The 16010-nt window shown below is 38.0% G+C and overlaps 1 protein-coding gene across 1 annotated transcript; it reads left to right on the forward strand.

Moving 5' to 3' along the window:
• The first annotated feature begins 14679 nt into the window (after nucleotides 1–14679).
• Nucleotides 14680–15642, forward strand: LOC124508168 (olfactory receptor 11G2-like). The gene has a single exon (XM_047074583.1). The coding sequence runs from the start codon at nucleotides 14680–14682 to the stop codon at nucleotides 15640–15642; it is 963 nt and encodes a 320-aa protein (XP_046930539.1).
• The last annotated feature ends 368 nt before the right edge of the window (nucleotides 15643–16010 follow it).

The following is a 16010-nucleotide window of genomic DNA, read 5'->3' on the forward strand; positions in this document are numbered from 1 at the left end:
AACCCACAAATAAAATCATACCCAATGGGAAAAAAACGGAGAGTTTTTGCATTAAGGTCAGGAACAAGGCAAGGATGCCTACTGTCACCACTTTTATTCAATATAGTATTGGAAGTCCTAGCCACAGCAATCAGACAACAAAAAGAAATAAACGGCATCCAATCTGGTAAAGAAGTAAAGTTTCACTACTTGCAGATGACATGATACCATACACACACACACACACACACACACACACACACACACACCATATATATATATATATATATATATATATATATATATATATATGTATATATATAAAGATACTATATATATTACTATATATGTGTGTGTATGTGTGTGTGTGTGTGTGTGTGTATAAAGCCTTAAAGATTCCACCAAAAAACTACTAGAACTGATAAATAAATTCAGTAAGGTCACAGATACAAAATCAATGTACAGAATCCATTGTATTTCTATATACTAATAATGAAGTAGCAGAAAGAGAAATTAAGAAAACAGTCCCATTTACACTTGAACCAAAAAAAATAATAAAATACCTAAGTATAAACTTAACCAGGGAGGTGAAAGACCTAAATTCTAAAAACTATAAAACACTATGAAACAAATTGAAGATGACATAAGTAAATGGAAAGGTATTCCATGCACACGGTTGGAAGAATTAATATCCTAAAATGTGTATGGACCCAAAAAAGAAACCATGTACCTAAAGCAATCTTTAAAAAGAAAAACAAAACTGGAGGTATCACAATCCCAGATTTCAAGATACACTACAAAATTGTAGTAATGAAAAAGGTATTGTACTGACACAAAAATAGACACAAAGATAAACAGGACATAATACAGAGCCTTGAAATAAACCGACACTTATATGGTTAATTAATCTTCAACAAAGGAGGCAAGAATATTCAATAGGAAAAAGACAGTCTCTTCAAAACATGGTGTTGAGAAAACTGAATATCTACATCCAAAAGAATGATGGGGTGCCTGGGTGGCTCAGTCAGTTAAGGGTCCAACTTCAGCTAAGGTCATGATCTCATGGTTTGTGGGTTCGAGTCCTGCGTCGGGCTCTGTGCTGACAGCTCAGAGCCTGGAGCCTGCTTCAGATTCTGTCTCCCTCTCTCTCTCTGCCCTCTCCCCCACTCGCTCTCTCTCTCTCTCTCTCTCAAAAATAAACAATAAACATTAAAAAAATTTTAAACAAAAGAATGAAATTGAACCACTTTCTTTTATTTATTTTTTTAATGTTTATTTATACTTTTGAGAGAGAGAGACAGAGCACAAGCAGGAGAGGGGTAGAAACAAGGAGACACAGAATCCGAAGCAGGCTCCAGGCTCTGAGCTGTCAGCACAGAGAACAATGCAGGACTCAAACTCACAAACCATGAGATCATGACCTGAGCTGAAGTTGGACGCTTAATCGACTGAGCCACCTAGGCACCCTGAAATCAAACCACTTTCTCACACCATACACACATATAAACTCAAAATGGACTAAGAACCTAAATGTAAGACCTGAAACCATAAAAATCCTAGAAGAGAGAACAGGCAATAATTTCTCTGACATTGGCCAAAACAACATTTATCTAGATATGTCTTCTGAGGCAAGGGAAATAAAACCAAAAATAAGCTATTGGGACTGCATCAAAATAAAAAGCTCTGCACAGCAAAGGAAACAGTCAACAAAACTAAAAGACAACTAAAAGGGAGAAGATATTTGCAAATGACATATCCAATAAAGAGTAAGTATCCTAAATATATAACTCAAAAATACACAACTCAGCACCCAAAATACAAATAATCCAACTAGAAAATGGGCAGAAGACATAAATAGACATTTCTCCAAAGAAGACATATCAAGAAGATGGCCAATAGACATATGAAAAGATGCTCAACATCACTTATCACCAGAGAACTGGAAATTAAAACCACAAGGAGATATTATCTCACACCCATCAAAATGGCTGAAATCAAAAACACAAGAAACAAGTGTTGGCAAGGATGTGGAGAAAAAGGAATTCTCATGTACTCTTGGTGAGAATACAACCAGTCCAGCCACTGTGGAAGACAGTATGGAGGTTCCTCAAAAAATTAAAAGTAGAATTACCATATAATCCAGTAATTGCATTACTGGGTATTTACCCAAAGATTATGAAAACATTAACTTGAAAAGGTATATGCACCTTTATGCTTGTTGCAGCATTATTTACAACAGCCAAATTATGAAAGCAGTCCAAGTGTGTCCACTGACAGCAGAATGGATAAAGATGCAGTACATACATACAGTGGACTATTATTACTCAGCCATAAAAAAGAATGAAATCTTGCCCTTTGCAACAACATGGATGGGGCTAGAGTATTATGGAAGGGAAATAAGTCAGTCAGAGGAAGCCAAATACCATATGATTTCACTCATATGTGGAATTTAAGAAACAAATAAACAAAAGGGGAAAAAGACAAACTGAGAAACAGACTCACCTATCAAGAACAAACTGATGGTCACCAGAAGGCAGATGGGTGGGGGGATGGGTTAAACAGGTAATGGGGATGAAGGAGGGCACTTGTGATGAGCACCGGGTGATGTATGGAGATGTTGAATCATTACTGAACTAATGGACACTGAAACTAATATTACACCATATGTTAACTAATTGAAATAAAATAAAAATTAAATTAAAATTAAAAGAAGTATAACTCCAGGGGCGCCTGGGTGGCGCAGTCGGTTAAGCGTCCGACTTCAGCCAGGTCACGATCTCGCGGTCCGTGAGTTCGAGCCCCGCGTCAGGCTCTGGGCTGATGGCTCGGAGCCTGGAGCCTGTTTCCGATTCTGTGTCTCCCTCTCTCTCTGCCCCTCACCCATTCATGCTCTGTCTCTCTCTGTCCCAAAAATAAATAAACGTTGAAAAAAAAATTTAAAAAAAAAAAAAAGAAAGAAAAGAGCCCAAATGTCCATCAACTGATGAATGGATAAAGAAGAAGTGGTGTATATATATAATGGAATATTACTTGGCAATCAAAAAGAATGAAATCTTGCCATTTGCAACAATGTGGATGGAGCTAGAGTGTATTGTGCTAAGCAAAATAAGTCAGTCAGAGAAAGGCAAATATCATATGATTTCACTCATATGTGGAATTTAAGAAACAAAACAGATGAACATAGAGGAAGGAAAGGAAAAATGAAATAAGATAAAAACAGGGAGGAAAACCATAAGACACTCTTAACTATAGAGAACAAATTGAGAGTTGCTGTAGGGGAAGTGGAGGGATGGGCTTAATGGGTGATGGGTTAAGGAGGGCACTTGTTGTGTTGAGTACTGAGTGTTATATGTCAGTGATAAATCACTAAATTTTACTTCTGAAGCCATTACTACACTATATGTTAACTAACTTGAATTTAAATAAAATCATGCAAGAAAAAAAAATTCTATGAAAAGGAATTTTTGCCTTCAAAGTTAAACTATCATATTTGAAAATTAAAGTAACATTTTTGTAGTACAAATAAATAGAATGGAATAAGAATCATTAAATCCTAAATGATAAATGCTTAGCTGATCCTATGCAAGATTTTTACAAATTTTTTTCTACAGGAAAAAAATTTTTAAATTAATTTTAGTATGGATCTAAGTTCAATATGAACTGGGCTTGTGTATTTCATAATTAACAAAAATAGAAACAGAATTTTGTTACAGCTTGATTGTTTCACCTACTATTACTAATGGTATATTGTAACACACAAATATCTTGAACTTCATCCTTAAAATATAATTGACTGGAGATGAGGAATTAAGATGGTGGAGAAGTAGGGGAACCCTGGGCTTTCCCTATCCCTCAAACACAGCTGTATTGAGGTCAGATCACTTGGAACACCCTGGAAATCAATCTGAGGACTGGCAGATGGATATCCATCATTGAAGGGTGACAGTGTGACAGGTGTGAGGTTTATTTTAACAAACAAATCAAAGTACATCTAGTTAAATGTCCAAACACTCTACCACTGCAGGCAAGGAGGAGCTCCGCAGAGGACTGACCAATGGGAAAGAGCAGCCAAAATGCAACAGTAGAGTGCACACAGCATATACAGAAACATCCTGAAGTTCCAGGCTCTGGACAGTGCCTAACCACTTTTTAAATTTTTTTTTTCAACGTTTATTTATTTTTGGGACAGAGAGTGACAGAGCATGAACGGGGGAGGGGCAGAGAGAGAGGGAGACACAGAATCAGAAACAGGCTCCAGGCTCTGAGCCATCAGCCCAGAGCCCGACGCGGGGCTCGAACTCACGGACCGCGAGATCGTGACCTGGCTGAAGTCGGACGCTTAACCAACTGCGCCACCCAGGCGCCCCCTAACCCCTTTTTAATATAGCATTATCTTCAGATGCAGGAAACATAACCAGCATTCAAAATAGACAAAAGGCAGAAATTTAGCCAAAATGACAAGATGGAAGAATTCTCCCCAAAAGAAAGGTCAAAAAGAAATCAGAGCCAGGGACTTGTTCAACACAGATATAAGTAATATATCTGAACAAAAATTTAGAACAACAGTCATAAGACTACTGTCTGGACTTGAGAAAAGCATCGAAGACACCAGAGAAACCCTTGCTGCAGAGATCAAAGACCTAAGAACTAGTCAGACTGAAATAAAAACTGCTATAACTGATCTGCAAAAACAACCGGATATATTTTCAATGAGGGCTGAGGAATCTGAGTAGAGAAGAAGTTATATAGAAGATAAAATTATGGAAAACTAAAAGCTCAAAAGAGATGGAAAGAAAACTATTATACCATGCCAAGGGAGATCAGCAATTCCATAAAGCAAAAATAGTCTCCATATCATAGGAGTCCCAGAAGAAGAAGAGCAGGAAAAGGGGGAAGAAGGATTATTTGAACAAATTAAAGCTAAGAACTTCACTAACCTGGAGAAGAGCACAGTAGTTCAAGTCCAAGAGACACAGAGAACTCCCCTCAAAATCAACAAAAACAACTCAACACCACAACCTATCATAATGAAACTTGCAAATACAAAGGTAAAGAGAGAATTCTGAAAGCAGCTAAGGGCAAATGTCCTTAACCTGCAAGAGTAGACACATAAAGGTAGTAGCAGACCTATCCACTGAAACTTGGCAGGCCAGAAGGGATTTGTAGTAAATATTCAAAGTGCTGAGTGGGAAAAATATGCAGCCAAGAAGTATTTATCCAGCTAGGTTGTCATTCAGAATAGAAGAAGAGGTAAAGAGTTTCCCAAACAACAAGTAAAGGAGTTTATGACGACTAAACCAGGCCTACAAAATATTTTAAGGGGGACTTTGAATGGAGAAGAAAAAAGGCCAAAGCAACAAAGACTACAAAGTACCAGAACATCACTGGAAACACCAACTCTACAGGTAACACAACAGCACTAAATTCATATCTATAGTCACTCTGAATGTAAATGGAATAAATGCTCCAATCAAAAGATATTGGGTATCAGAATGGATAAAAAAAATCAAGATCTATCCATATGCTGCCCACAAGAGGTTCATTAGACCTAAGACACCTGCAGATTGAAAGTGAGGGGATGGAGAACCATGTTAACAGATGTCAAAAGAATGGGTAGCTATACTTATATCAGACAACCTAGATTTTAAATCAAAGACTGTAACAAGAGATTAAGAAGGACATTATATCATATCCATCAAGAAGATCTAACAATTATAAATATTTATGCCCCAACTCAGGGCACCCAAATATATAAATCAATTAGTAACCAACATAAAGAAACTAATTGATAATAATACCATAATGGTAGGGGACTTTAACACCCACTTACAGCAAAGAACAGATCATCTAAGCAGAAAATCAACAAGGAAACAATGGTTTTTAGTGACACACTTGACTGGATGGGCTTAGCAGATATATTTAGAACATTTCATCCTAAAGCAGAAGAATACACTTTCTTCTATATTTGCATGTCAATCAATGTAATACACCACATTAATAAAAAGAAAGTGTAAGAATCATAGGATCCTATCAATAGACGCAAAAAAAGCATTTGACAAAATACAGCATCAATTCTTGATAAAAACCCTCAACAAAGTAAGGATAGATGGAAACATCATAAAGGCCATACATGAAAGACCCACAGCTAATATCCACAGCGAGTAAAAACTAAGAGCTTTTCCCCTAAGTTCAGGAACAAGACAAGGATGTCTACTCTCACCATTACTATTTAACATAGTACTGGAGGTCTTAGCCTCAGCAATCAAACAAAAGGAGATAAAAGGCATCCAAATTGGCAAGGAAGAAGTCAAACTTTCACCATTGTATGTAGAAAACCCAAAAGACTCCACCGAAAAATTGTCAGAATTAATACATGAATTCAGCAAAGTTGCAGGATATAAAATCAACTTGCAGAAATCTGTTGCATTTCCATACACCAATAAGGAAGCAACAGAAAAAGAAATCAAGGAATCAATCCCATTTACAATTGCACCAAAAAAATAAGATATCTGGGGGCGCCTGGGTGGCGCAGTCGGTTAAGCGTCCGACTTCAGCCAGGTCACGATCTCGCGGTCCGGGAGTTCGAGCCCCACGTCGGGCTCTGGGCTGATGGCTCGGAGCCTGGAGCCTGTTTCTGATTCTGTGTCTCCCTCTCTCTCTGCCCCTCCCCAGTTCATGCTCTGTCTCTCTCTGTCCCAAAAATAAATAAAAAAACGTAGAAAAAAAAATAAGATATCTGGTAACAAAACTAACTAAAGAGATAAGAGACCTGTACTCTGAGAGCTATAGAACACTTATGAAAGAAATTGAAGAGGACAAAAGAAATGGAAAAACATTTCATGCTCATGGATTGGAAGAGCAAACATTGTTGAAATGTATATATTGCCAAAAGCAATCTACACATTTAATGTAATCCCTATCAAAATACCATCAGTATTCATGGGGAGCCTGGGTGAGTGAGTCAGTTAAGCACCTGACTTTGGCTCACGTTATGATCTCTCAGTTCGTGAGTTCCAGCCCCGCATCAGGCTCTGTGCTGACAGCTCGGAGCCTGGAGCCTGCTTCGGATTCTGTGTCTCCCTCTCTCTAACCCTCCCCTGCTTGCGCGCTCTCTCTCTCTCTCTCTCTCTAAATAATAAATATTAAAAAATTTAAAAAATACCATCAGCATTCCTTACAGAGCTAGATCAAACAATCCTAAAATGTGTATGGAACCAGAAAAAAACCCAAATAGTCTAAGCAATACTGAAAAAGAAAAACAAAACTGAAGGCATCATGATTCTGTATTTCAACCCATATTACAAAGCTGTAGTCATCAAGATTATATGGTACTGGCACAAAAACAGACACAGAGGTCAATGGAATGGAAAGAAAACCCCAGAAATGGACCCACAACTATTTGGTCAACTAATCTTTGACAAAGCAGCAAAGAATAGTCAATGGAAAAAAGACAGTGTCTTCAACACATGGTGTTGGGATAACTGGACAGCAACATGCAGAAGAATGAAACTAGACTACTTTCTTACACCATACACAAAAGCAAATTCAAAATGGATGAAAGACCTAAATATGAAACAGGAAACCATCAAAATCCTACAGGACAACACAGGCAGCAACCTCTTTGCAGCAACTTGTTACTAGACACATCACCAACGGCAAGGGAAACAAAAGCAAATATAAACTATTGGGATTTCATCAAGAAGCTTCTACACAGCAAAGGAAACAATCAACAAAACTAAAGGACAACCTACAGAATGAGTGAAGATATTTGCAAATGACATGACTCATAAAGGGATAGTATCCAAAATTTATAAAGAACTTACCAAACTCAACACCCAAAAAACAAATAATTCAGTAAAATATTGGCAAAAGACATGAATAGACACTTTTCCAAAGAAGACATCATGGCTAACAGACACATGAAAAGATGTTCAACATCACTCACGATCAGGGAAATACAAATCAAAACCACAACATGATACCACTTCACAAGAATGGCTAAAATTAACAACACAAGAAACAACAAGTATTGGTAAGGATGTGGAGAAAGGGGAATCCTCTTGCACTGCTGGTGGGAATACAAACTGGTGCAGCCACACTGGAGAACAGTATGGAGGCTCCTCAGGAAAAAAAAAATAGAACTACCCTACAATTCACAGTGGTGTTGTTAGGTATTTACCCATAGGACACAAATACAGAGATTTGAAGGGGTACATGCACTTCAATGTTTATAGAAGCATTATCAACAATAGTCAAACTATGGAAAGAGCCCAAATGTCCACCAACTGTTGAATGAATAAAGAAAATGTGGTGTATATATATATATATATATATATATATATATACACACACAATGGAATATCACTCAGTCATAAAAAAAGAATAAAATCTTGCCATTTGCAATGACGTGGATGAAGCTAGAATGTGTTATGCTAAGCAAAATAAGTCAATCAGAGAAAGACAAATACCATATGATTTCACTCATATGTGGAATTTAAGAAACAAAACAGATGAACATATGGAAAGTGGGGACGAAGAGAAGAGAGGGTAACAAACCACAAGAGACTCCTAATAATAGAGAACAAACTGTGGGTTGATGGAGGGAAGTTGTTAGGAGATGGGCTAGACAGGTGATGGGTATTTAGGAGGGCATTTGTTGTGATGAGCACTTGGTGTTGTATGTTATGAATCGCTAAAAACTACTCATGAAACCAATACTGCACTGTATGTTAACTAAAACTTAAATAAAAAAATAAAAATAGCTGACTGGAAATGTGAAGGAAAAGGAGAATACTGTGTAAGTAAAACACCATCAACTCTCTGTGTATTTAGTTATCATTGATGTTTTTGTTTTGCATCGTCTTTTGCAACAAGTTTCCCATACAAAGTGTGTACTTTTAAAGTAATCATTGCTGAAAATACAAATTCATGCAAGGACTGATTGAAATTTGCAACAAGTTTTTCCCATTGAAACATCATGAATGGTGATTAGGTGCCTAAGCAAGCACACAATATCCCATCCAATCCATAATGTACCTGCTCATAGTATCAATGCATTCTAAGATCTAATTACAGGTACCAGGAGGGGTGGGAATGGCAAATAAAAAGGAAGAAAAACAAGCACAGCAACACATGAGTACTCTTGCATGCAATTGACTTGTAAACCTCCCACACTTGGATATGTGAATTAAGATCTTTGAGTTTATCACTCTATAGAAGTGAGTTCTCTCACTTTTAGAGTCAGGGCATTCCTTTAAGCCTTTCAGAAGGTAAAATGACTCACTTACCAGATTCGTGCCTTGAATTCTGTGTGTGCACATGTAAGTATGGATGGAGCAGAGGAGAAAAAAGAATAGGAAACTCTGAGAGGCAAGACTTGAAAGATAAGGCAGAGCTGTATTGCAGGGGCCTTATTGACCAGACTATAGACTTTGAGTTATTATACACTATGGGTAGGGGAAACATCAAAGGTGCTTCAACCAAGTGTGAGATGTTTAAGATGAAAACTACTTCAAGGAGTATGAAGGAACAGGCAAGGAGCAGTGCTAAAAGATCTGCTCCTTTGTTAAGGATGAAGAAAAATTGAAAGCCAACTCCCAAGGGCATCTTCTCTGCACTTAGCTGCAGAATGACCCTGCTATGTCACCCCTTTGGCCAAGAGTATCCTTGGGCCTGATAAGTGTCCCATGAGAAGCAGGATTCTTCAATGAAGCTGCTGTGACTCAGAACCTCTAACTGAAAGAAGAGCAGGAAAGGTCACTGAGGAGGCTATAGTGGCCTTGGAAAGAGAGTGATTCCACAGCCCCTTGGCTAAGGTCCATTACTCCCCCCAACCAATCTCCTCTTTATTTTGGTGGGGGGTGGGGAACCTTTCCCCAAGACTCAGAATTGACAGCAACTTATCAGAAGGCAAACAAATTAACTTCTGCAATACTGACACCTTATCTTGGGTTTTGTTTGACAGAATTTCCTTAAGCATAAGATACATATTCTGAACAGGTTGGTGAGTGATTGTTCACTATTGATTCCATCTCTGGCTATCTCTAAGAGATTTAGACCCAATAAAAGATATTACTTCCTCCACCACTGGGGAAAATAAAGACAGAAATGGAGGCACAAGGGTCTCCAGAGAAAGTAGGGAGTGAGCAAGGGAATAGTTAGCAAAGATATGTCTCCTGGCACAGCTCCCCTTCTAGAGACAGTAAATGAATCCTCAAGGAGCAAAAGACAAACTCTGCTTATAATTCCTGGATCCTACAGTACATACATTCACTGATCTTCATTCCAACCTATTTTTACACCTTCTCTCCAACTGGTCACACAAAGGCAACTACTTCTACTCTCAGAAAAGCCTACAAGAAACTGACTGAGAAGTTTCAGTTGGATTTTCTTTCATGCTTCAGGGAAGAAGGTAATGTAGTGCTTAGAGAGGGAAAAATATTAAAATATAGCTGGAGAATCTATATCTCTGAAAAAAAGCTTCCTGCTAATTCTACTACAGTCTTACATAAAACATTTGGTATTTATTTTATGTCAGATATCGACAAGTTGCTTCCACCTTGTCATTTCATTATCTCATTCAACAGTCTTTATCCCAGGGGAAGGCATTATCACCTCCATTTGACATTTGGGGAAACTAAGAGGTATGAAATAACTGGCTTGTAGAATTTCCCACAACAGTGCAATATAAGTGCTGGAATTCAAGTCCTGGGCTCCCATGTTCAAATTCAGTACTACTTCTATTATACCACAATTACCAACTACTTATGGGCAATCTAGGCTGTGGATACTCATTTCACAAGTTAAAAAGTGAAGCTTCTTTGCCTTATTAATCTTCTGTCCAAGCAGCCTGAATCGCATAGATACAGTGAGACCCCTGTGTTCACGTTCCCACAATGTTGGCCATACCACCCTCTGAGGCCCATTTAGGGGGACTCAGCCAACTTAGATGGACAGTTAACATGACAGCTGCCTTCTACACTTAGGAACTAACTGAAAAACAGTGAGTAATAAGACAGCTTAGCAGAAACATATCTACCTTTACTTACATTTAATTTCATTAGATTCAGCATAAAATATTTTTACACACTTCCTATTTTCCAGAACAGTTTTGTCAGGCGTTTACCTGGAAAATTATCCTGCAAGGGAGCTGTCCTGTATATCTTCATTTATAATTAACACAATATCCAGCAAGGGTTTTCATTTCAGGATTATATATCACTTCTAGAATTGTAAGTCTAGCTATCCTGTGCAGTCTGGGTATTCCTAGAATAACAACAAACATCTCAGAAATAAACAGGATTCAGAATTATGTAGTATAGCTCCCATTCTACATTCAAGAAACTAAGAGATGTTAAATAACTATGCTAGATCCATAAAGCAAGATAATTGTTTTTTTTTAATTCAACAGAATTTAGGCCCTTGTCTTTCTACTTTTCCTCTCTGCCACCCATCCTTTAGCAATTAAAGACATAATCACTTAAAATAGAATAGTTTCTGTTACCAAGAACATTCAATCTTTCATAACCCTCTTTCAAATGAATTCCCTGAAAACTATATCAGAATTCTAGTAACTCAAGATAATACATGGAAGCTATTAAATAATTCATTCCTGCAAATTTTACTCACATTACATTTTAGGTTCATTTGGTGTAAAAATCACTTTCAAATAAATAATATTATTTTAAGTCTTGGAACATATTTCTCCCAAAATATCATTGTTGTTGTTTTTAAGAGGGGGGAGGGGCAGGGAGAGAGAATAGAGAAAATCCCAAACAGGCTCATGCTGTTGGCACAGAGCCTGACTCAGGGCTCACACGCACAAAACGTGAGATCATGATCTGAGCTGAAATCAAAGTCTGACACTTAACCAACTGAGCCACCCAGGTGCTCCAAAATATTTTCTTTTATAGATATTTTTAAAAGTTCTTATTCTCTTCATTACAACTCATGCATTTTTCAAAGTATTCCATGATATACATATTTATAATTAGAAAAATATTTGTTAAAAAAAGAGCAGTTATACAACAATTTATTAAGTACCTACTACATACCACAACTATAATCAAACAATGAATTCAACAGACCAGTTCCCTGACTTCATTCAACTGGCAAATGCAACAAATAAATAAAGAAATAAAATAATTTTAGATCTTGATAAGCACCTAAAAGAAAATAAATAGAACTTTAGGAACGAAAGAATGGCAGAGGAACTAACATAGGGTGTTCAAAGAAGAGAATATTAGTGCTGGAAACTGAAGAATGGGTTCCAGATGAGATTTCCAAACAAAAACAAACACACACACACACACACACACACACACACACACACACACAAAACCTAGAGCAAAAGCACCTTGTCAGAGACAGACTTGGCTTATTCTAGTATAGGAAGAAGGCCCATGTAACTGAAGAAGAGGGAAGAGGGAAAGGCAGAGGAGGAAAAGAGGGAGAGGAAGGGAAAAAACTGGTGAAGTAGGTGAAGGTCAAATCATTCAGAGACTCATGCACCATAAAATGGAGCTTGGATTTTATTCTACGTTGGAGAAGTTACTGAGTGTTTTCACACAAAGAAATGACATGACCTTATTTACATTATTAAAAGGTCAATATGGCTACTGTGTAGAAAATGGGTTGTAAAGAAGCAAAGGCAGGAAGAAGAGAGATAATTCAGGAGGTCTTCGTGGTAATCCAGAGAAATAGTAATGGTAGTTTGAACGAGGAAGTTCAAGAGAAAGAAAGAAAAGCAGATGCATCAAGATAAATTTTAGAAATAGAGCAAATAAAAATTGTAACTGAGTTGTATGTGAAGGATAGGAAAAAGGGAGATGTGATATTAAAAGAGAAAGTCCATAAAGATTTACTCAAACTACCCACATTTCCAGTAATAAGATGTTCAAATAGATGACCAAGTATAAATTGAGATTTGAGGAAACCCAATAAAACAATCCAAACCAAAATACATAATCACTATTAAGCAACAGATTCCTTGAATTGATCAAGTCCAGGTATTCTGTCTGTAAATTTATTTACAAGCTTCATAGAATTTTTCTTTTAACTTCTGAGACTGGATAACCTGAGTTCATTCGTTACATCAAATCCTGCCTTCTGCCATTTGTGAGTAAGCAGTGTACCAAATGGACTCCAATCAATATTAGTTTTAACACATTCTACAGAAACAGGCAAATTAGGGAAAAAATTTTTCTTCAACAAAAGCATAAAATCCTGAATATTTTTACTCTAAATGAGAGTTGCTTTACAAATATAAGCTTTCTAAATAAAACCCACTTTCAGTGCCCTTTATGAGAAATAAATGTAGGGGCGCCTGGGTGGCTCAGTTAGTTAAGCGTCCGACTTCAGCTCAGGTCATGATCTCACAGTCCACGAGTTCAAGCCCCACATCAGGCTCTGTGCTGCTCTGTCTCTCTCTGTCTCAAAAATGAATAAACGGAAGGAAGGAAGGAAGGAAGGAAGGAAGGAAGGAAGGAAGGAAGGAAGGAAGGAATGTATAATCACGTAGAACTTAGCCTGAACTCCCAGGCAGACAAATTTAAAGCTCATCAAAAGCACACAGAAGATGGAGTTCACAATACAGTCATCTTCTCCCCATCCCTTCCCACCGTAGCTGAAGCCACAAAAGCCCTGTGGCAGTCAATAGATATTGGGATAGAGATGGTTAGGATCTTAAAAGTTCTTTTGAGACACATGCCCTTGCCATAGGAATCGAGTAAATGTTCTAAACAAACTTGGGTCCAGAAAAGAGGTGTGTGGTTCCAGCACATCACTTCATCCTTACCCCCAGAGAACAGACCTTTTCCAATATGGTCATATTATTGATGTTAATTTTATCTTTAGGATAACAATCCAAATGGCCTTAGGTGCTATTTTTTCAGGAGTTTTCTCCAGCACACTTGATTTACTCATAAAATTGGTAGACAATGGCATTAAAGATATTGAATCAACAGGTTAGGTTGAAATATAGCCAAATGTCAAATAATTTCTAACTGATATCAAAGGTCCCACAGTTTTCTTGCTCCAGAATCACATGACCCAACAAGGCACCTGCATATAAGCAGCTGCATTAGGTGACTATTCATGGAGGTCTTAAAGGTAATGCATTTATCCAATCATTTTTTAAAAATTACAGAAACCCTTATGCCCCAGGTCATCTCCATGACACTGCTGTTAGAAATTACCTCAGCTTCCTCTTTTCATTTTGTTAATGTTTTTATTTATTTTTGAGGGAAAGAGACAGAGAACTAGTGAGGGATGGGCAGAGAGAGAGGGAGACACACAATCCAGGCTCTTAATTGTCAGCACAGAACCTGATGCAGGGCTTGAACTCACAACTGGTGAGATCATGACCTGAGCCATCCAGGCGCTCCCCTCAGCTACTCTTACAAAGGCATTCGTGAAGAAGAGAGCTAACCCAGTATATTTAGTTTAGGAGGAGAGAAAAAGAGAATTATGCAGAGTAATGTCAGTCTACATTGCAATCTCCTATCTGGGATAAGCTAAATGAAGTAAGGATTTTAATCTCTTTTGTTCACTGCTATATCCCCAGTATCTAGGAAAAATACCTAGCAAACAGTAAACATTCAATAAATATTGACTTAATAATTCATGAATAAACAAATCTCAGTTTCTTCTTTGGACAAAGAAAATGAAGCCCCTCTGCTATTCCAGGAACATGCAGTAATTATGGGTTTTTTCACAGCTTCCAGACACATGAAAATCTCAAATACTCTCAACACCTCCAGCACCATCACTGGCTTCATCCTCCTGGGCTTCCCTTGCTCCAGGGAGGGGAAGATCCTTCTCTTTGTGCTCTTCTCTGTTGTCTACCTCCTGACCCTCATGGGCAACGGGTCCATTATCTGTGCTGTGCGCTGGGATCAGAGACTCCACACCCCCATGTACATCTTGCTCGCCAATTTCTCCTTCCTAGAGATCTGGTATGTCACCTCCACTGTCCCCAACATGTTAGCCAACTTCCTCTCTGACACCAAGGTCATCTCCTTCTCTGGGTGCTTTCTCCAGTTCTACTTTTTCTTCTCCTTGGGTTCTACAGAATGCTTCTTCTTGGCTATTATGGCATTTGATCGGTACCTTGCCATCTGCTGGCCTCTACATTACCCCACTCTTATGACTGGACATCTCTGCACCAACCTTGTGGTCAGCTGCTGGGTACTTGGTTTCCTTTGGTTCCCAGTACCTATCATTGTTATTTCCCAAATGTCCTTCTGTGGATCCAGGATAATTGACCACTTCCTCTGTGATCCAGGTCCCCTATTAGCACTCACCTGTGCCAGAGTCCCAGTAATGGAGTTTTTTTGGACCATTATAAGTTCCTTGCTCTTATTTCTTCCTTTCCTCTGCATCATGGGGTCCTATACTCTGGTCCTGAGAGCTGTGTTTAGAGTCCCTTCAGCAGCTGGACGAAGAAAAGCTTTCTCGACCTGTGGGTCCCATCTGGCCGTGGTTTCACTGTTCTATGGTTCGGTGATGGTCATGTATCTGAGCCCAACATCTGAGCATGAGGCTGGGATGCAGAAACTTGTGACTCTGTTTTATTCTGTAGGAACCCCACTCATTAATCCTGTGATCTACAGTCTAAGGAACAAAGATATGAAACATGCCCTGCAGAAATTTCTAGGAATATAGAAGTTATGATCTTGATAAAGAAAAATGGGGGTAATGGGCCTACCTTCATATTTTTTCAGGTGAAAAAAATTAGTAACTAATACCACTCTGAAAATTGTTCATCCTATTATTGAGCTTATTCATCATAGCTGTTTCTACTTTTCCTGGAATCATGAGAGCAAGAAAAGACTCAGAGACATTATCCAATTCCCTCATTTTATAGATGAAGAAGCTGGGGAATGGAAATTTTGAGTGACTTGCCCTGGCCATAACTATATAATGCACAGAAAAATCTTTTTAAATAGCTGTTCTTTCTACTCATAAAGAAATAAATACATAATAAACTATAAGAAAGTATTATTTTTTGCCATTCAGATATGTAGCCATCA

Source organism: Lynx rufus, unplaced genomic scaffold (genome assembly GCF_022079265.1).
Source record: "Lynx rufus isolate CCGP_SWC_20201006 ecotype Redwood Valley unplaced genomic scaffold, mLynRuf1.p SCAF_13, whole genome shotgun sequence".
In the NCBI taxonomy this organism is placed as follows: Eukaryota; Metazoa; Chordata; class Mammalia; order Carnivora; family Felidae; genus Lynx; species Lynx rufus.

Coding starts and splice junctions, on each gene's coding strand:
- LOC124508168 (XM_047074583.1), top strand. CDS start 14,680: ATGGGTTTTTTCACAGCTTCCAGACACATGAAAATCTCAAATACTCTC.